Source organism: Girardinichthys multiradiatus, chromosome X (assembly GCF_021462225.1).
Source record: "Girardinichthys multiradiatus isolate DD_20200921_A chromosome X, DD_fGirMul_XY1, whole genome shotgun sequence".
In the NCBI taxonomy this organism is placed as follows: domain Eukaryota; kingdom Metazoa; phylum Chordata; class Actinopteri; order Cyprinodontiformes; family Goodeidae; genus Girardinichthys; species Girardinichthys multiradiatus.
Genome location: NC_061817.1, coordinates 10609206 through 10632308, shown reverse-complemented (window position 1 = coordinate 10632308; position 23103 = coordinate 10609206). Strand labels below are relative to the sequence as shown.

The following is a 23103-nucleotide window of genomic DNA, read 5'->3' as shown; positions in this document are numbered from 1 at the left end:
GTCACGTTACAACCACAAACTTCAAAGCATTTTAGTGGGATTTTATCTGATAGACCAGCACAAACGAAAGTGTAACGTGTATTTGTATTCAGCCTGTTCAGTTAATACCTTGTAGAACCACTTTTTCTGCACTTACAGCTACAAGTGTCTGCAATTAAAATCTTCAAGTAGATTCTCAGTTGGATTTAGGTCTGGCCTTTGACTAGCCACATGAATATGCTTCAATCAAAATCATTCCATTGTAGTTTAGACTGTATGTTTAGGGTTGTTGTCCCGCTGAACGGTCAACCTGCGCCCAGTCTCAAGTCTTTTGCAGCATCTAGCAGATTTTAAGGTCCCTCCATCTTCACATCAACTCTGACCAGCTTTCCTGTCTTTGGTAAAGAAAAGCATTCCCACAGCATTTTGCTGCCACCACCATGTTTCACAGTGGATGGTTTGTACAGGATAATGTGCAGCATTCATTTTCATCTAAACGGTTTTCATGTGGGCCAAAAAGTAAAATTTAAGTCTTATCTGACCAGAGCACCTTCTTCCACACCATGTTCCCTACGTGGCTTGTGGCAAATGGAACTTCATATGGCTTTTTTTAGCTTTATTCTTGCTAAATTTGAGGAGTGCATCGCCAAACGTTGTTCTGTCAGGCCTCTGCAGCTCATCCAGAGTTACTATGGGACTATTTACTGCTTCTCTGATTAATGCTCTCTTTGTTCAGCCTGTGACTTTAGCTGGACGGCCATGTCTTGGTAGGTTTGCAGTAGTGAGATATTCTTATTTTTTACATGATGGGTTAAGCAGTGCTCTATGGGATAGTTTTTAGAAACCAACCCTGCTGTAAACTTCTTCACGGCTGACTTGTCTGATGTGTCCCTTGGTCTTTATGATGTTTGTTCACTAATGCTCTCTAACAAATCTTCACAGAACAGCTGGATTTAAACTCGGATTAAATAAAAGACAGATTGACTCAAATCAGATCATGGTGTCAAAGTAAAAGAGGCTGAATACAAATGCGTGTCACACTTGATTATTTTGATCACAGACTGCTTATTGCTTGTCATGTGACCACTTACATTATAAGGACTTACACCACCAGAGACACACCCACAAATGCGAGGCACCAGACATTTGTTCATTCAGCTGGTCTAGAAATTTTTGTATTGTCTTGTCAGTGTCATTTTGCTGTTTCCTGTTCTAGACCCCAACGTTTCCTGCTCTTTCTCTTGTTAATTTCTTTCTTTTGCTCCACCCAACCCCTCAGAAGTTACAATCATCAGCACGAGAGTGAATCAGTCACGGCACGCTTCAGTCAAGCACACCAGTCCTGTGTTGTGTCATCGTGTTTCTGTTTTCATCTCTAGCTTTTTTCGATTTTAGTTGCCGTTTGGTTGTTTGGGATTTGTTATTGTTGGTGGTGTTGTTGTGATTGTGTAGACGAGTGTTCTCCCATGGTTTTAATTTCTTGCCATCTGCTGGATGAGCCCAGTCAAATAGTTATTTCACTTCCCACTGCCTCCACAACCTCTTTCACCCAACACGGACCACCTCAGTGGAACCTGGTCCCACCAAAAATCACTTCTTGTGGTGACTATTATTTTTCACACCTTCATCAAAGATGACGTCCACATACCTCATTCCTTTAGTTGTTTTTTTCCCTACCCCTCTCCTCCTTCCGTCATGAATTTGTTTATTTTGGGCCCGGCCTTCTTGAGCCGCTCCCGTTTTCCATTCCGTGTCTGCGGGTTGTCGCATGCCGCCCTCTTGACCCTATTTGTGTTGTCCGCAGCCGAACGGGAGCGGCCAGAGCAAAATGCCAGGCTCCTTCTTGCTGCCTCCACCTCCCCCAGTGGCCCGCCCAGTGCCCCTCCCCATGCCCGACTCTAAACCCAACAGCACGCCCCCTGACGGCGGACTCTCCTCGCCCGCATCACCGTGTAAGTGACCCCGCAGAGACCATTTCAAAGTAACGCAGAAATAAAAACTCCCTTTAGTGACAACGACCAATGTCATGTTGTTCCTCCTCCAACCTTGTGCCATAATTGTGTATCCAGCATCTCACTTTCCCTTCCTTCCAGAAGAATTTGGAAACCAGCACAGAAAATAAGGTGCAGTCCGAAGCCCTCAGAGTTTTAATGATGTGTGATTATAGACATGTGTGGCACTCCACATGGCTTTTTTTTAGGCCCCTTGAGTTTTTGTGGCACCACAAAGTAAAGCCACTCCACTTGTTGTACTACGAAAGCTTCATTACAGCTCTATTTCTTGTTCCTCCCAAAAAGGATTTATCGGCAAACTGGCAGATTTTATGTGTTAATTTATCGTCTCCAGAAGGACACAAATTTAGGGCAGTTATTTTATATGGACTCCAAAACAGAAACTGGGACATTAGTGGAATTTTTTTCCATAACTTTCTGTTTGGATCCTTTAGCTTGGTGAATGTTAAACAGGAAGAAAAAGTCAGGTTTTTAAGCTAAGGGACTGATGACAGCAATACGCCTGTCTGTCTTATAGTAGAGGGGCACTGGATGGAGCACCTTTTTTATTTTCTGTTTACTTAGCTTTTCTTCAAAGTTAGTGTTTTCCTTTCCCCCCCAGTCAGTGTCTCCAAGTCTTTAATGTCTTTTGTATGTTATTTCAATTCTTAGAAACACATGGATGTATAGTGTACCTTTCTTCCTGTGTCTCTCATTACTGTCCTTCCTCCCTTTCCTGCACACAAACAGACCACACAAGTCTGCACACTGCTTTCCCCGAGTCCTTCAGTAAGTTAAAGTCTCTGGAGTCCGTGGGGGAACCTCAAACTGCCCTAAATTTGTCAGAGACGTTGATGCCAGTGGGTTTTAAATATTCCAGGCCGATCCTCAGCGTCAGGATCCAACTGTGTTCAATCTCTTAGCACAGAGTTTGTCAACTGGATTTAATCACTTAGGGAGATCTGAGTTTGTATATCAGATTATGGCAAACATTTCCATGGGTTTTACTGACCTCAATGATATGCATAGCAGTACATCCTTAATAACCAAATTACTGGGATTATTGGTCTGTTTTATTTTGTTTATGGATTTGTCTTAGCAGCTTAGATTATGGTGTATTGTAAAGTTAGACAAGAAAGTTTGTTTTGAGAAACATTTGAAGAAACAGCCAGTGACTTTTATTTATTTTTATAACCATTAACTCCATAGTTTAGGTGCTGTTGACTCGTTGTTGATCTGCTGCAAGTATATTTGCATTGGTTGAATATTTGAAAGGCTTCTCTTAGAATGGTGCAAAATCAGTGTTGTCAGATATATTAAAAATAGACTGATAAAGTTAGGAAGGGGTCGGTTACTGGTATCAAGGTATATCAAGGTTTTGAAAAAGTTTTAGTTTGAAAGCTGCTCGAATTTCCCATCATATCCTACAGTTTACAGCGGTTTTTAAAAGATCCTAGTAAAAATGCCGGAGTAACCTCTGCAGCTGCATAGAGCATAGAGAGACTTCCTCTTCTTTTTCAGCGAGGCTTGGTTCTGATCCACGTTGGGTCTCTTGGCAGCTGATACATCTCCCACCTTCATGTGCTGCACCTTTCCAAAATGTTGCTGCCCACAAACCGTCAACTGGCTAAAACAACCATCAGCTGGCTGAAACGTTGTTGTTTACAAAAAGCGAAATTTAAGGGCTTGGAAATACTTCAGAGCCCAAAAAACACAGACAGTCATGGTGTGGAAGCTAAAGAGGTGACACTCATTACTGGTAATAGCGTAACACATTTTGAAACTACAGTTGTAAGACTGCTAGACATGCATATGCTGATCAACCTGCTGCAGACCTGAGCAGAAAGCCTGACTGGTTAACCCCTTCCTGCAAATTCTTCACAAACCTCTTCCTGTTTTAATCCACCTATGTATCCCACTAATGCAAGTTTATATATATCATACGCATATCAATGTTTGTATGCAAGCACTTACTTTTATCAGTTAGAGTTTTGCCCAGTTATGCCTAATTTAGCTAATTTGCACACTAACTACTGAATAAATTGTACTTTACCTTCTCTAATTAATTTACCCTGTGATTAACAGCAAAAACAGAAATATGGAATATTTCTATATAATTGCAATCAAATTCCGACATTAAGGGGTTAACCTACTAATGTCAGCATGTTGTACTTATTTGAATCTTTAGAGCAGAACGCTAAAAAGTAATAATCTATAAAATTAGTGCATGAAAAATACTACTATATTTGGTGTGTGTTTATATTTTTGCACAGGTGTTTGTGTCAAAATAACAGTTAAAAAATGTAATAGAAAACTATTTTATGATTCAATTAATGTTGTATTTTTGGCAGTAGTTGGAATATTTGTTTAACTGCTGTTTAAAAAAACTGTTTGATCATGTTGTCAACGTTTTCATAATTGTTTGTCCAAATATTGGGATGCCCTAAAATTCTAGTGTAACAACATTTAACAAGAATAATATTTTGGGTGGGACAATACTGATCTTCATTAGGTAGAGAAAGTTTATCAGTCATTTGTCCACCTTAAAAACATAGGCTGGAAATGTTATAGTACTACTGAGACCAGGAAAAACTGGGACAGGTTTGTCTCCATGTGTGATTTTTTTTGTTACAGACATCAGAAAGGTAAATGCATGAGCACACAGAAGACCACAGCTTTAAAGTTATTCTAAGAAGTGTCAGAGAAAACAAAAGGGGGCCAAGAATTCAGAGAAATAGTGTTCGTCAGAGTGAAATAAATTTGTGGTGTGAGGAAAATAAGTGGAGAACTGTGCAATTTGCTGATGACTTCCAGATGCTAGCTAATGACTGCTAACGCCGTGTCCACAGTGCTGTAAAGTTTGCCATGGTGTATCAGAGTTTAAAGAAACTAAAGCAGAGATGACATTTTATGACCGGAGTACTAAATGGACCACAGATTTTTCTACAAAAGGATTAACTGGTGGGTTGTTAGTTGTATCACACACTATGTAATAAGGCAATTCTGCATTTTATGGTGCCAGAGTCATCAGAGCAAGAAAAGGGTAAATAAAAAGATTAATAAAAGATTACCATCTGAATTAATGAAAAAGAAAACTTTAGCAGTATCAGTTAGGTCTCTCTTCCCACAGGCATACATGTCCTGACAGCCAACGGGGACACTCTTTATGTCTTCACATCATCTGCTATTAATTTTACTGGCTTCAGCGTTACATCTGAAATACTGTCATTTCTCAGGATACATGGTGCTTGTGTAAAATGAACACTACAAACAGCCATGTTTGTTATTTTGTGTACCGAGGTCTCAATGAGGCTCGTTGAGCTACTATAAGTGCTAATGGCTGGAAAATCAGAAGGTTTAGTTTAAACTGTCCTGTGAAGCTCAACATCAAGGCAACATAGGAGATGTACACTTGTCTTACAAGCCTTTTAATATGACCAGAAAACATCCACATTTATGCAATTTTTACCTTCCATATCAAAGGTAATAGTAGCATGCAGCTACGGTGCCAAATCAAAAGAAAAGAACCATAAATTGAGGAGTTACTGCTGCTGGTAGATGTATTTTTTAAACTTTGAACCAACTTTGTAGTTTTTGTACTTTTTATTTGAAGCTATGTTTATAAGGTCCTAGCATTAGCTTTATAGCATACACACATTAGAAAAGTCTTCTTTTAAGACTTTTCAAGAAAGCAGCATCCCTACAGGCTAAGGTGATCAGATTTCTGAAATCAAATTCAGAGACATTTCCAGCTCAGATATTAAAAGAATTAAATGTTATCAAGATATAATGAAAACATACAGGATCTGCCATTTTGGGTTTTGTGTTTGTTTAGTTTCTCAGTTAGTGTTTCTGTGCTTGTTTACTGTTAGGTTATTTGTTCTTGTTGCATTCTTCTAGTAATAGTTATTATTTACCCAGTAGCTACTGGGTAAATAATAACAAAAAAGGGGTCTTAGGCCAAAGGGAAAAGGGGAACTAATAAACTAGATGAATGCAACAAGAACAAATAACCTAACAGTAAACAAGCACAGAAACACTAACTGAGAAACTAAACAAACGCAAAACCCAAAATGGCAGATCCTGACAGTTTCATTTTTGTTGTTGTTTTTATTCATAATTAAACAATAAAAATCAAGTGTGATAGCAGGAAAGTGTTTATCCAACCTTGTGTTAGCATTTCCTAAAAGTAATAAAATGATTAAAGTAATGGTAGGAATGTCTGTCTTCTTTCCTCTTCTTCTTTTCTGTCTAACACTCTTTCTTTCCCTCTTCTTTCTGCTTTGCTCTTCTTTCTATCAGTCTATTTTCCTCCTCTCTCCTCTTCTATTGGTCTTGTACAATTCTAAAACAGAGACATAATCACAATCCTCTCCAAAAACATTAGAGCATATAACATACTGAAAAATTTAAATTTTACTAATAAAATAAGATATTTGTTTCAGATACCCTTTAGAAGTTGCTTATTTTTAGATGACAAACTAGGTTAATCCTAATAAAATCTTATAAATATTAACATTTGTTTTTATTATTTGACTAGTTTCATCATGTGATGAAATGCCAAAATGGCTATATTTAGCAAAAAACAACAACTATTTTCATTTGGAGCTACAAGGTCATACAACAGAGGAAATGCACATTTAATCAGGTGTCCCTCCTCATCATTCTCAGTTCATGCAGTTCTTGCCTCCTTCACTTTCCCTGTTACTGACTACTTTATTTTTTGTGGGGAACTTTCATATGTCCAAACTGGGTAGTCAAACAGCCCTCTGTCTGAAAGTCTATGTTCACATATCACAACAATAAATTAACAAAACAACTAATAACTAGCTCTGAAAATATAAACTAAAGGTCACCACTCGATTGTAAAACATCTTTGGACAAACCTTTTTCGGCACTGTAGCACTCCAGTTCCCTAATTCAGACAGCACTTAAATACATCCCAGCCTTATATTTCTTACCTGGACACAGTGAATGTTGACAACACTAGTAATGTTTCCTACTGTGAACCACACCTTCATGATGGCAAGGATCAGCCCAATTCAAGGCAGCGCGCTCAGCTCTTCTTCTGCTCTGTCTGTAACATTAACAGCAGCACCACCAGCTACCGTAACAGTAGTGCGCAACATGCTCAATTGTGCTTTCTACCCCCAACTAATAACAGTCTACATGCAACATTTTTTATTCTCTTTCACAAAACGCTAAAATCGGGGACATTTCCGGGCACAGGTCGTCTAAAATGGGGACTGGCCCCGGGGACGTCTGGTCACCCTACTACAGGCAGAGACTCATTGTATGCCTTTCCATAAAACCAGTACTGTTACCCCCTATTACTACTGATACTGTCAGTTTTAGAATACTTAGGCTTCAACAGTCCATCTGAAGCTCAGTCAGTTCTCAGAAATCATGACACTCTTGCCTGAAATGATTACATCAAAAAGTGGTGTTTGTTACTTAGGTGCAAAAGAATTAGGCTATGCAATGCTAAACCCAAGCACCTTTAGAGAAATAAAAATATGAATTTCTAAAATAAATACCTCAGACAACCAGATCATTTTTTACCCTGATTTTATACAAAGTCAGACAAGATCCTTTTCATCCTCCAGTTTTTTGTTTGTGTGTGAACCAGAGGTGGGTAGAGTAGCTAAAAATTGTACTCAAGTAAGAGTTGCATTACTTTAAGATATGTTTACTCAAGTAGAAGCAAACAGTAGTCATTGAATAAATTACTCCAGTAAAAGTAAAAAACTATTCGGGAAAAATGCTACTTAGGTACTGAGTACTTAAGTAGTATTGTTTAATGTAACTTAATTTGTGAAAATGTAATGGGACAGAAACATAAAATTATATATATTAACAATAAATATAGTAAAAATAAATCACATCTTTACAAAATAACACATTTGGGCAGAAGAAACACACATATCCAAATCTCAGTTTTCCACAACATAAAACCTCTAAAACCAATACTTAAAGTAGGTAATGGAGCCATGTTAAAACAGTTCACAGCTATTTTTATTTAACATACTTAATGTCCACCTACTGTAAAAATATCAGCTTTAGATTTAAAATAAACTTCTGTTTTTAAACGTTAACTAGAAAAGCACTCAGAGAGCGCAGACCTCTGCCAAGGCCACTGCATGTCAGCTGCTGACAGGTTGAGGAACCATGTGGGAATTCTAAGTTGTCGCACCATGGTCTGGCAATGATAAAGAATCCTGGATCCAGATGGTGCTCTGCATCACCAACAAAATCTAATCATCTGTTCCTTGTCCTAATACGCACCTTTTGTGAAAATTGCATCCAAAACCGTTCATAACTTGCATAAACAGACAGATGTCCGGATCGCCAAACCAACCAAAACATAACATCCTTGACGAATGTAATAAAATTTTACTGAAAACCCAGTTGTAAACATTTGAAATTTGGGTCTAGAAAGTTTGGGGATGGACAGGAAGCACACCAAAACCAAAAGTCATAACAGAGTTTCAGGAGCTTTATTTAAGTACACTGTGGTGACTGAACTTGAAATTTAGGTCCAATTAAAAAACAAAACATATAGAACTTCATCCCTCTTCTGTTGTTCTAAAACAAGCTAATTGTCTATGCATTCATTGTTATATGTAGCTATACACCCAAAGTGAGGGATTTCTTTATGTAAAATCATGATTTATTTGGCCCCTTAGGTGTTGTCAATTAAAATTCTTCTGATGATCCTGGTAGTTCAACAGAAAATAGTCTTCACTTTGGACTGAAAAACTTTGAAGTGAACCAATTCAGCTAATAAAGAGTAAAAAGTTGCTTTAGTCCCTGACTTAATGCAGTCAGCTGTTGTTTGGCATTACATTATCAACTTTTATTATATTGTATTATAATGACTGTATGTAGTTGTGTCTGAATGTGATTAGACTGAACTGAGTTGAGCAGAATTTCAGCTGGATCCTATATAACCGCATACTATGATTCTGACCTGTTTGTACAGTGCCTGGTGATAACATCTGCTGTTACTTGGCTCCATATAAATAATCCCAACTTGTATTGAATTGAACTTGACGTTGCAGAGCTAGGTATTGGATGGTCACTTATGTCTAGCATTGTGTGTGCTCTGTTTCCGTAGCATACTCCACGCCAGGCGCCACAGCTCCCAACAGGTTTGTCGGCATCGGATCACGGGACAACAACTTTCTGAACATCCCGCAGCAGACACAGGTAAGAGTTCAAGGATCTATACTCCCAGCCTGAGTCTCCTTATAAAATAAAATAGGAGGAATCTCATCTGCCTTGACTGTAATTACTGGTGAAACCCGGGAAACTTATTAACTGTGTGGATGTGAGCCAAAGTTCCTAACTGCCTCACTCCATGAAACCTGCTGCAGGGTTTCCTCCACCTCTCCAGTTACACCAACCCACAGCGCACCATCAGAGTGTGCATTTGTACTTCTGTATTTTACTGTACATGTGTGGTTTACCATATGTGCTCAACTGGTTATTTGGCATGAATGCTGCCTGCCCCAAGGCAGACGGCCCTTTTCCCCTCACTGCCTTTCTTTTATGCTACCTTTCCTTTCTCTGCTCCACCCAATCCCCTGCTTTTCCACCTCACCTACTTCATTTTTCAAACTCTGCTTGCCTCGCTCAATCATATTTAATTTGCCTCTTTTACTTTTCCCCTCTTTCACCTTCCTCACTTCCTCCCTCCACTACTCTGCGCCTCGTCCATGTGCCTCCACCATTACCACCAGTACTTTTCTCATTAGTGTCTAACCACACCCGCCTGGAGCCAGCTCAGCCCCGCACCTCGACACATGGAAACCATCTCAGAATCCCCTCCCTTATTTATCTGCCCTTCATTCTCTCACTTTGTCTTGCTTTCCATTTCTGCTCCTTTCAGCTTCCCTGGTTTCTTGATCTCATCTTACTCCCATTTTGACTCATTTGCTTGTTGTTTTTTTTTATCCAATTGTTATTTAAATTCACTGCACATCCTAAGATACAGACACCTACAAGACATTTGATGCAGGCTTGTTTTTACACAGAAAGCTGAAACATTTTGCACTCAGGGGTGGTTAACTTTCCTTTTCAATGTGGAATCAAAACTCACATCTCCACAAAACAGCAGAAAGGTTTGGACAAAAGTGTCTACGTGGTGACCAGAGGTCACGCTGCAACAGCTTTAACTGCCAGCAGTGGTCTTCTTGTGCCCTCTAGTGGCAAATGTGCTGCTTTACAAGCAGCAGAGAAAGGAAACTAGATCCCACAGTGCAGGCAAATGTTGGGTAATCGAGAGAACAAAAGAACGAGAGTTTCAGCCCATATCAAAGTCACGTCCTGGACGTCTCGTTACCCCGGGCAACCAGACATTATGTCATAGCCAGTTGATCTTGAATTTGAGACGGGCTTGCTCAAGAGGGGTCTAGGAAAGAAAAGAGAGTGGTCACTGTCAGCTGCCAAGGATTTAGTGGGAAAGCTTACAACAGATAGATGAGTGGAAAGGAGAGTAACTAAGAAAGGAGAAGTTACAATCCCTTGGGCCTGCTAGGATGGTGCCCAGGGGACTGTGGTAGCTGAGAAGGGCAGGAGGCAGGGTGGGGGGTGGAGGTGGAGGGGGGGTATTCATGCGACCTGTTAGAGTCAAACTAAACAAAAAGCTGTTTTCTTGGAGTGGAGTTGTTTCCAAGGCTTGATTTCTAGAATGTTGGCACTTGAGCCCTCAGTGCCAGATCCTGCAGGCCAACCAGGGCAGCCAACTTCAGCAGCAGTGACCCAATTCTGCTCCCTGCTCATGCTGAGCAGGAGACACCCGACATGAAGATGGTATGAGTGGCTTGCTCATAGTAAGCCACTTACTGCTCAGCAACATTATGAACTGTACTCCTATCCTGAAATTTAATCTTCTGTTCCCATTAAGGAACAGAATGGTGCCTTACAAAAGAATCCAGACCCCTTAAACCTCTTTAGATATATTCACATTATAACTGCAAAATTCAGTGTATTTCATTGGGATTTTATGAGATAAACGAGCACAAAGTAGCACATAAATGTGAACTGGAATAAAATGATATGTGGTTTTCAACATCTTTACAAATAAAAATCTAAAAAAAGTGTGCACCCATTTCTTTACTCTGATGCCCCTCAATAAAATTCAGTAAAAACTGTCAGTATATGTCAGTATAAATCTAGTTGTTCTTTGAAGGCCTCCTAAAGAACATTATGGAACAAACAGCATCGTGAAGACCAAGGGACACAAAGACAGGTAAGAGATAAAGTTGTGGAGACGTTTAAAGCAAGTTTAGGGTTATAAGACAAAATCCCAACTTTTGAACATCAAGCAGATCACTGATCTAAGAGTATGGCACAACTGCAAATCTATTAAAATATGGCTGGCCACCTAGACAGATAGGCCATGCAAGGAGAATCCTGAGCAGAGAATCAGCCAAAAGGTCTGTGGTAACTTTGGAGGAGCTGGATAGGTCAACAGCTCAGGTGGGAGAATTTGTTAACCTCACTATAAATTGTGGCCTTCATACGTCTGGCCTTTCTGGAAGAGGAGCAGAAAGAAAGCCATTGTTTGAAGAAAGATGTAAGAGGTCCTGTTTGAAGTTAGTCACAAGCCATGTTAGGAACATAGCACACATGTAAAAGAAGCTGCTCTGGTCAGATGAGAACTAAATGTAACTTTTTGATCTATATGCAAAGTGCAACACCGAACATCACCTTGAATGCACCATTACAACAGGGAAATTAGGTGGCAGCATCCTGCTGTGGGGATGCTTTTCTTCAAACCATGTGTCGTATGCTACTTTGTGTTGGTCTGTCACATGAAATCCCATTGAAATACATTGAGGTTTGTGGTTGTAAACTGACAAAAGGAAAAAAAAAGTGGTATAGTGTTGCAAAGTAACTGGGAGAGTCCTGATCCACTGAAAAGAGCTGGATAAGCTTACAGGATCGGAACTGTTGTGGTGGTTGCCTTGTTGCCATTTCCTCTTTTCAGAGTGTAACACTATAGTTGTTTGTTCTTTTATGGTTTATGGAGAAATGAGTATTACTGGACTGAAATGAAACCAGTCAAATAAATCAGTGTGTCAGTTTTGGTCAATTCTACAGTAAAAAAAAAAGCATTTTTTTTTTACTGTTTAATTGTTTTATGTTAGAGTTGGAAGTTTAACTTTATTTTTCTTTCTTCACACTGTCTTTTTTTTTTTTTTTTTTTGCAACAGCTAATCATGCTGAAACTCATCGCATATTGCAAATATTCATACTTGTTGGTAAATTAGAAGATCATAAATGCCCACACTTAAGCAAGAGGCTGTCACAGGTTTCCTTTGCCAAACAACATCTACACTAAATTAGATGTCCGTAGGTTGTGGGCTGCAGCCGTCCGCCCGCAGGGTTGCAACTCATCAGTCGGCTCTAAAACCCTGCCAAGAGTGAAGTAAACTTTTGGGTTTTGCCACAAGCTGTCACAGATGCAAGACCGCTGCGGATTAAGTTATGTCGGATTTGAGGATCTTTTAGACAGTTTATCTCGATAATTCATGAAAGTCCTGAGCTACAAAGAAAACTAAAGTGATATGGAGTTGTACAAGACTATGAAATGGCTTGTTTATGAGTATGGAATTAGAAAAGGAATGGGTGGGATGGAAGTGGGTGTGGCACAGAATAGGCTACAAACTGGCATAGGGTGAACTTACTAGGAGCCCTTTCCACTACAGATAAGGGAGCAATTGATAATTGTGTCATGGAAAAATCCCATCAAAACAATTCATGCTATCCGTTTAACAATATAGAAAACTTAACATTACATATACATTTTTTTCACACATTTTGTTTAAGGATTTGTGATTTCCATATTCATATTCATCAGAACTTTCCTTAAACTCTACTGGACATTGCATTTAAAATCTTCAAAGTAAAATAAAAATGCGCTCAGAATTTTTGTGCCTGATTTCTGATCCCCATTTTTCATAAAACTTTGACCCGTCGAGGCAAATTTTAGCTCATTCTGATTTCTCTTTAAGAACTTATTATAAAATGACATTATTCAAATTATTATTTTTTTTGTCATGCCGAGATCCATCTGTTTATATTAGGACTAGGGGCAACATTATTCCATGTGTGTAAGAATGGAGTCTTACCAAACTGTTTTATTTAAAACAAAGACAAAATGATTACAAAATGAAACATTTGTCTCTGTGTAAATTCCATAGAGAATGTACATCTTTACCCTAACTCTGAAATTTCCAAAAAGCTGCCACCATCCAAATCCCAAATGTCAGGTGACAGACAGGTGTGGCAAGCTGAAAATGAAGAATTTGAGAATCTTTATTGTACTCTGTTTAAGCTTCGTGTTATCTGCTTAAAGTCTCACTCTCGATCACAGCCTAAATAAATGATGAGCCTGTTTCAACATGTCGAAGAACATTGGGTTTTCCTTTAAATACCTTTTTTTCCATCTTGCTTCTCTGACTTCATGTTTGAACAACTCACTGACACTGAAAATTATAAACTTCAAGTCTCCTTTCCTGAGTTACAACATCCACACTAAAGAGTGTTGCTTTTACTGTAACCAAGTAGCTTTTAGTATGATGTGTTTACTAACTGAGAAAAAGATTGGATTTTTGAGTCTATGATCAGCTTAAAGCTGCAAGACTACCATCACCAGCCAGTTTCCCCTTACAGACTATTTGTGACTTGTAGGACTCAAACTACCACATACCCAATGTGACGTATGTATACCACTAGAGTCTGTGGATCCATACTCTACTCTAAGGTGCTGTTTGGTGTTTCAACTTGCTTGAGTTTCGCACATGCGCACAATCATTTGAGACAAAAATAACCCTATCTTGTTTTTCTTCTTCTGTTTTTCTCTTCCAGTCTTGGTTCCTCTGACAAGATCTGTGCACAAACCAGCAAATAGAAATCTTTCTTTACTATTCAGAATAAGAAAAAAAGAACAGAGAAACAACCTGAAGGATGACAATAATTGTCTTACCAACCCGCCGACCAGCCCTGACAGTACATCTCATCTGATATGAAATATAACCAAGCGACGCAGGAAATTACAGTCACATGATGCTTCTAGTGGAACCCTGGAAATATTCACACAGTCAGCGGGAGAACCTGATTTGGGTGAAGAGAGAAGGACGAATGGATGGAAGTAAGGCGGGCAGCAGGCCTCCTCACGCCATCAAAGCACAGCAGCGATGCAGGAGCAAGAAAAGGATGTGGGAGCGGTCAGCTTCTCCTGCTTTGTAAGAACGCATTGTGAACATATGGCTAAAAAAAAAAAAATCAACTGTCCAGCAATTACAAATTCAAGCTACAACAACCTAACCCACCATGATCCCAAAACCCAATCAGACGATGTATGTCCAGTGAGGACAGCAGTCCATGCTCCTGTGATGTCATCATCGCCCATAACGAAATCCAATTGGCTCCTCTCACCCTGCCACCAATAAGCAAGCGACCATGCCAAACCATATCTTGATTTAAAGTTGCACTACAAGCTGAATCAGTTAACACTAACCATGTGCACTATTTACCTACAAGGCGTGGCAGGTAAACCACACTCGCCTATGATTATGTTTTACGAAAGGAAACAAACCACAAGGTACAAGAAGCCTTCAAATGTCCTCGACCTGTCACGGGTCAGTTCAGCCAATCATCGATCTCCCCTTGCTCACAAAGTTCTCAGTCTGTGTGCCACGACTCCAGGGTTTCTCACCTTTCAACTCATAATATTTCTATATGTATATGTAAAAGCTTTCCGTTTTTTACCCAATAAGCTCAGTAAACTCCCTCCCCACAAGATGCAATCAGTGTACCAGACACCGAGTAATTATACTGCTATTGGCAGCAGCTATGAGTTCCCCGTTTGCCATTTTTGTAATGTAGATGAATGCTGACTAATTTTCCCTCGTGTGTTTTCTTATTTCAATTGACTCCTTTTTGGATATGTACTATTTTCTAATTGTTTTTGTATTTGAATGGCAGCACCTTAAAGTTAAAGAAGGATAAATTATATGTTGGGGTGAAGAACACGGAGCGGCTGGCTAACCTGGAGAAAATAGTGCTTGTAAAAACTTGGGGAAATATGCCCACCTGTTGTTTTAGATGTGGAGATTGGTATTAAACCCACGGGAAGCTACAGTGAGCAGCTAGTTAGATAGGAGTTAAACTGAATCATGTCTTAGTTATTCTTCAAAAGGGTTTCATCCAAACAAGTCGAGGTGCCACACACGTTTAGCATGAGATGATTTTACAGGATCAGGAACAAAAACTGTATATCAGAGACACATTCAACTCCTCCATTGTCACTTTAAATTAATGAGCATTTAGCCGTTTTTATCATGAGATTTCTGCAGCCAGGTGACTATATTGGACAAGATGATGGAAATGAAGAATGAGTTTGAAGCTAGATTGAATAAGAACATGAGGCTTTGGTTTTGATTTAATTTGTTTTAATATCTGGAAAATGATGACAATCACTTGCTTGAGATAAAGGTAATGGAACAGTAAAGATGTTTGACCTATTATTTGTCAGAACTTGACTGATTAATGTCTGTAGAAAGCTCAGGTCGTTTGGAACAAGCACCTAGAGTCTACAGGTGTTATTGCAATTTACCGTAATTCACTTAGCATTTACTTGGGTCTTCACCCACCCCAATCTCAAAATCCAACATGGCTGACAATCATTTCAAATACAGTGATTGTTGCAGTGATAAACCGTAATCAGCCTCAGAGTGGCTATTTAACATTTACAACACCAATAAAGGCTAGTTCAGGAATTTTGAAGTGAGGTTTTGTTCAAAGCTTATAAGCAGTTAATATCTTACCTGGAATCGATAACTTTCTTTGCATCTTCATGTAGTATAAATCCAGATAAGTTAGCCCCAGAGACTGAAGCTAGTCTTAAACAAGTTTTCTAAATATAAATCATAAAACTGTTTAATTGTGAAAATTTATAAATCAAAATGGATTTTATTTGGATATTTTACCAAAATGTTTAACCTTAACAAGAAGTGCAATATTTATGGAAAATAAAGAAATATAAGTAACCATCTTAAAATGAGGAAGCAACAACATGAAGTAAAAACCCTTAAAACATTAGTGTCATTTTGTTTTAGAAATTTTATGCAAATCCTACTTAAAAACATTCCAGAAATAGGCTTAACTTATTCTCTGCTAATGCCTTTATAATTTTAACATGTCATTTATTTTATAATTTTAAAGGGGCCAGGACCAAAGCAAACTTCTACTTTCTTAAAAAAAAACTCCAATCTCAAAAACATCATAAACGGTTAATTCACGCACTTTTTATTGAACCTTTAAACCATTGCCACGATTGCATCAGGTGGATGCAAGCTGTGTTTTACTCAGGAAAGGGAGGCAGGAGGCGGTGCGCCACCAAAAACCTTCCTGAGTGAATCGGATATTGAGAACAGAACATGTGAAAGGATTCCAGTCAGAATGACTTTACTGATATAAGATTCTAAAAAGTAATTATTGTGGTTTAAGTGAACTGTGTTTTACTGTGATTCTTACACTGCCTTTCCTGTCAGGTAGTTACTCTGACTAGAAAAGCTTCTGTTCTCAGTAGGTATTAAACACAGGATGATCACTGGTCGCGGACTGCCTCCTACCTCTGCTTCACAGGTAAATAAACATCAGATTCTGTTAAAATAATCACCCAATGCAAAAGTGCTGATGCTTAAAAGGTTCATAAAATACTGTTTGCATAAACCACTGAGACATTTCCGAGATAGGAGTTGTTTTAAGAAAGAAGTTCAATTTGGTCCTGTTTCCTCTCAGACTAGTTATTACCTTGAGCCTCTGGGACAACGAATCTGAATTTATGCTAAAGGAAAGATGCCAAAACAGGATCCCACAATAAAAATCCAGAAATATTCTTGAATTTGGATTTGAGTTCATTTTGTGATGCAACTTCTAAGGTGAAAGGGACACACTTAAATATCTATCTACTAGCTGCTAGCTGTAGTTTCCTGTTCATGTTGTCAGTTTCCTCATCCAGCAATCAAAGCAGCATATTATCCCAAATATAATTGTTTTATTAACATGGTTTAATTATTCTACTACCAGAAGGCCCTTTTCTGTAGAAAAACAAGTGGTGTTTCGACAATCACAGGATTTATTTCTGGAGACAGACAAGCTGAACCAACTAGGTCTAAATGAACCATGAGGAGAGAGCGTAGCTCCTCTTCTCTGCTTCTTGTAAGTTTGTCCTGTTGTTTACACTCCCAGACGGGCTGCTGCTCCAAGAGCTAAGGAGGCCACACTGCGGAGCAAAATGAATGTCACGTTTCTGGCTGTTTCTTTAAGGGAGGCCTGCGAGGTCAAGATTCTGTCAACGCCTAGACAGAGTAAAAGTTACCAGTTGTCACAGTTACACCCCAGCACATTCACACACACACACCAGCACTCCCCCCTAGCCATTGTAAATGGAAGAGCCCTTATAGAACAAATGACTGCACTGATACAATCATGCCAGCCAATCGTATACGTCTCTTTTTTTGAAAGCATGGCAAGATTGAAAACTTAGTGTGTCAGATCAACTGACACGTTTTTAAACATTTCAGACTCATGGCAACCACTCAGTATTAACCACCCCCCACCCCCCGTGCACGACTTTCAAAGTCTTACATGTAGACAATCTGTGGACGCCTTAAAGGTTTCACTCATCTTTTACACAGATAAACCTGCACACATTCTCCCATTATCATAAGTTGAGTCCAAACACCCATCCAAACCTCACAAAATAACTGGACTGCCTGGCCGTGTTCCTTCGCTGCAGGGAAACCAGTTGTAGTTGGCCAACTGACTGGCAACCATCTCATCAGCTTCGTAGAGAGGACTAGCTCGGCTGAACAAGGTGTTAGGCTGATTTCTTTTCGAATCAAAGGAAGTGCCTCTGTATTCCCATTATGCAAACATGAATTCAGGTTGTTTTTTCTCACATATAAGCTATAGTGAATGGTTAAAAAAACAAATTATGTCAGGAGGGGACAGAAAAAAACAATGACAGCTCACTAGATAATCTCAAGCATCTTTATATATAATACACTTTTATATATATTTATAGATATATACATTTTTTGTTTGCAAGATAAGCTCTGTGGCAGTCTAGTTATTTTTTGAAGCATGGCATACATCGCACAGTCATAGGATGCATCTGGAAAACGCTAATCGGAGCTCGAGTACCAGTGTCTAAGCCCACAACTGTTTGAAAGGAAAGGAAATCCATCGCAAACCCATCAGTGCAGACGTAGACAGAGTATCGGTTAAAGTAGATAAGGATTAAAAATTCAAAGGACAGATTTGTTTCTTTATTGTTTCGATGGGAAGTATTGTTCTTGAAACTAAATGATGTATGTTGATTGAGCCATGTGCAATGCCTTGGTAGAGGAGTTGTGTTTGTTAGAGATTGTTTGAGGGTGTCATGCAAAAAAAGAGGAGGGAAACCCTCTTAAGGTTTTTTTCTGTTTGTTCGTTTGTTTTTTAAGTCCATGTGCTCCGGGACTCTAAATACGAGGGCGGTGAGATAAAAAAAAAAAATGGGGGGGTGGGGGTTTGGGGGGGGGAGTTTGGGGGACATAGTTTTTGATTACTTATTGTTTCCTTTTATCACTTTTTCAAAAAAAAAAAGCAAATTCATTTTTATTGACTTGTCTTTTAAAATGCGGGAGTTAAAGGAACAATTTTGCAGCTCATTAAATATATATTATTATGAAAACTGGTGCTTTCATTAAGGATAAAGTACATTCAGTCTCTATTATACATAAATAATAATAAACAAAATTAAGTGTTATCATAAAAACTAATTTTTAGGAAAACATGCATTACTCTATTTCTTTGTTTGTATTTACCGGGGAGAGGGAAGGGGGTGTTCACTGTACGAAAAGGTTGTTGTAACAAAAGGCATTTTTCCTCTCCCAAACCTTTACAACACAGCAGAAAGAAAAAGAAAAACACATCCTCTTGTAAAAATTGTAATTTGTTTCCTGCGGACTCTATCCTACCTACCAGTGATCCAAACGTTGGACAAAGACAAGATCTTTCCAGATCCTGGGAGATGCACAAGTCTGGATTCCTGAGTGACAACAGGGACTAAAGATAAACATGCTGTAAATGATGATGTCAGACAGGATGTTTTCGTTGGCGACTCAGTTCGAGGGTTGCCTCCATTTTTTTGGTCAGAGGGGTTGTAGTCATCTGAGTCAGCAACAACACAGAACCCCGTTCCCCCGAAAGCCCCAAATCCCCCCCGAACACCCACCAGCTGTAAATGATGATAAATATTTGTTTGGTGATGTAGTGTTATAGACTCAGAGCATCTTTAAAGGTTGTCCCTAAAAAGTGCCTTTTGTTCACAGATTCCATCTTGTATTCCTGAGTGCCCATCTCAAAAGAAAATAAGTCCCCTCCCTCATATTTCTATATCTTTCTCTTCTTCTTCTTCTTGAAGCTTTTTCAAGCAGTATACATAGTACTAAAGGAAATTGGTGTGATTTAGTTGCTCTTTTTATTGTTCAGTACTTTAGAAAATCAGAAAAAAAAGTCCAAAAAAAAGATCTCCGTCTTGCTTCTCTTCCTCTGTATCTTGTCGTCTGTTGATCTTGGACACTGGAGTAGTCTGTAGCTGCGTATCCTTCGCTCTCTCCTCCTCCTCCCCCTTGCTTTCCTCCCGATTCTCTCTACAACGGGGTTTAAAAAAAAAAAGAAAAATGTAAAAAAAAAAAACGTTTAAAAAAAGAATACGCAAAGATTTTTGTTTTTGTCTGAGCAGAATGCAATTAGCTCACATGTTATCCTTGTCTGTACGCTTCACATTGTATTACCATACCCATCTTCTCCAGCTTCTCCATTCAACAGCTAATGTAAGTGAACAAGTTACACCACCAGGCTCTGGGCTAGGCCGAGGACATGGAGGGGGGACCAGGAGGGGCAGTTTTTGGGGGTCATTTGTCCGGCAAATCAATCAGGGTGGAGGGATAAGAACACATTTGTGATAACCAGCAGGACTGTTCGCATAGATAGATCCCTGTTATTTAAAAAAAAATGTTTTGATTTTTATGGGTTCTTCATGTCTTTGTTAGTGCATCTCTGAGGCCAATTTTACACTTCATCAACTTTCTAGTGGGTGCGTGAGAACAGATATCTGAAAGAAAAAAAGACCTTTAGCACCTTAAAACCAGTTAGGTTAGTAGGATCTGTCCACACTAACAAACATTTTATATCATTATTTGTTTTCTGTGCCTCTTTTGGTTGGAAAAACAGTGACTTCTGGAAACTTTTTCAAGTGAAATTCAGACTCACCAAACAAAGATTTCAAACGCTAATGAAGGAGCAGCTCACTTTCCATATGACAAGTGTTTACCAGTCTCACCATTTAATTTGAAACCTGTTTTGAAAAGGTTGATTGTCTTTAGTACCACAACAATTTGCAAATACCACTGGTTTTCTGGAACTCGCTCAACTCGGGTTTGATTCCCAGGTAAGACTGCAGCTCCAGAGGCAAAGCATTGGGAGCGTTATCGTCTGTGTTCTCACCTCAAGGCTATTTCAGCGAGTCTGCTGATGGTTGGGATATAGATGTTTAGCTACAGGTTAGAGTTTGGTGTACCTTAACTGAGGAAAAAAAAATGCTTCAGGAAAAATATGGCAGCTGGTGTAGTCAAAGACTGACAGGCACAAATTTAGCCGCATTAGCACAGTGGTTACACCTCGCTTTGCAATATTCTGACTTATCGGCATGAAGTGTTCTGGTTCCAAAACCTCACTCTGGTCACTGTGTGGACTCAGTTATTGGTAAATTCAGCCAGCAGAGCTATCACAAAAAATGCAATATCTCAATATCTTTTTGATATATTGTTTTGTACAATGAAGGTAATAAAACCAGGAACATTACTATTAATGAGAAGCCATTTCAGAGACCCACAGTTTGCAGAGAGCAGTGTATGTGTACGTATGTGTGTGTGTGTGCTTTTAAAGCAGTGTGTCTGGACAATCAGCCTCTGCACCAGCCCTAATCGTCCACTGTTTCTGTCTTTATTATTTTATACGGCTTGTTTCCAACACATTATGTAGGACTCTGGGTTTTGACTGAGCCCTCCAACCTGCCTGGTTATCCTTTCACTTCTTAACCAGTTCCATCCGAGAGTGTCCCTCCCTTCCCCCCATCCTTCCTACAGAGCAGCATCCGGTCCTCTAAGGTCCCCTCCCAGAGCCCGTGGTGAAATGCATGTGTTAATTACAGTTTCTTTTCCATAATAATAATAAAAAGCAGTTTGAAAAGAGCAACGCCTTTACCTGATTGAATAAAAGGATGTTCTTGACTGTACCCCTGGTCTTCTGGCTCTCATTATTACTGTCTTTTGTAACAGTAGACAAGGAGCAGTGGAGGAAAGAAAAGGTTCAGTTTGTTTAAACTTGCTGGATTACAGCATAATGTTTGGATAATCTAGGTCTCATCTTACTCAGGAATATATTAACAAGTGTAAAGCTGAAACAGCTACATTTCTCAGAAGTGGACATTTCATAAAGTTTAAGTCTCAGACTTAGGATATTAAAGTTTATGACTAAAAATAATCTGAGTCAGTTCACCACCTCTCAGACATTTAAATACAAATATAGAACTTCGGAGGAGATACATTTAAAAAGAAAGGCTGCACCAAACAAGACGGTGATGGTCGATCAGACACACTGAATGATGGTGGTGTAGAAGATGACCAGCAGCTCCTGAGGCAGGATGTAGATCCTAAGTTGCTGTGGAAAATACAATTTCTGCTGGGCCTTATTTCAGACAGTGTGATGAGGAAAAGGTAGATTCTGAGATTTGAGGTGATCTGAAGTAGACAATATTGAGGATTCTCCACCATCCTCTCAACAGTCCTGAGCGGGTTCAAATCCAAGCGGTTCTCGCTGCACCAATGGACCAGCCTATCCACCTCCTGTCTGTATGCAGACTTATCATTGTCCTGGTTCAGGCCAGTCACAGTGTTGTCAGCAGACTTCCTAAAAAGAAAAATAAGAGCCAAGTACGAGAGTTTTCTCACTAAAAAGTACATAGCAGTATAACTCAGGTTTACAAATGGAGATGTTTGCTGTAATGCTAATGCCCCTCACTAAATGTTCTAAAAGACAAATGTGGTTTAAGGGGGTGAAACTGAAGGTGCCGCTGCTTTTTATGACTGTTGGTTGTTTGAGATGAGACAAGGGTTTGGCATACTTGCTGATAGGCACCAGGCAGTGAATGATTTTTATTTTGCAAACCTGTCACAGTCAGTCATATCAAATTCCTTCCTTGGGTACTTCAGAGTTCAGCCAGCATACCTACCTTCATTAAAGACACAGTTGAGCCTAGACTGACGTGTGGACTGAAGCGCAATAATAATGATAATGCAATTTTTGTTTTGAGCTATGAAACAAAATCATGTGTAAATTGTTTTCCATCTATTGATCTCTGTTGGTATGCAGAATTTCTGTATGTGCATCCGGTTCAGTTTGTGATTTTGGAGATCTGTCCAACAGGTGGTAAAATGGCCACATGGCTGCAAAGTTTAAATCAGAGTAATGTTTGAAACCACATGAATCAAGTCATTAATCAGCATGATTAGTTTTGTTCATAAGGATGATCAAATACCCAAATCATCTGCTGGAGCTGGAGATTTGCAGACACGTAAGGAGATGCCAATGGTCTCCTGGCTTATGTCCCAACAGTGAGGCATGGTGGTGAAGGTATCATGGTATCAAGGTATCTGAGTTTTCTCCAGATAACCTGACAAAATAAATGTAAAATTCTGATTTGTGTTTTTTGGCCAACAATTTTCCTGAACTGTTCTTTCTATAGTCAGGATGCAATTAAAATCTTAACCGTTTTTGGATGAAAATACAGTTTCATCTTTTGCTATCATAAAATAAATTTGGGATTTACTGAGCTCTTATTTTCCTACTTATATGCCAGTACCTGGCATCGATGTTATTTCAGACTCTATATAGTGTATTTTGAGTTCAATGAAACCTAAAACGTGTGATCTGTTCATCTTTCATGTTGGTTTTTGATCACATAGAGGAAAGTTCCAGGAAAAATATGTTTTACCCATAACAAAGAATT

General features: G+C 39.1%; 1 protein-coding gene across 17 annotated transcripts in view; it reads left to right on the top strand.

Annotated features, from left to right (window-relative positions):
- The window catches only part of LOC124862616 (nuclear factor 1 X-type-like), a 204789-nt gene extending 186403 nt beyond the window's left edge, over window positions 1-18386 (top strand). For 13 of the 17 annotated variants that reach the window (XM_047356633.1, XM_047356635.1, XM_047356644.1 and 10 more), the window contains 3 exons: window positions 1784-1931; window positions 9088-9179; window positions 13848-18386. In XM_047356633.1, coding sequence (XP_047212589.1) covers window positions 1784-1931; window positions 9088-9179; window positions 13848-13862 — 255 coding nt within the window. In that variant the 3' untranslated portion in view covers window positions 13863-18386. The remainder of the gene's footprint in view (window positions 1-1783; window positions 1932-9087; window positions 9180-13847) is intronic. The other 4 variants (XM_047356653.1, XM_047356645.1, XM_047356647.1 and 1 more) reach the window with 1 other exon arrangement.
- Window positions 18387-23103: the final 4717 nt, after the last annotated feature.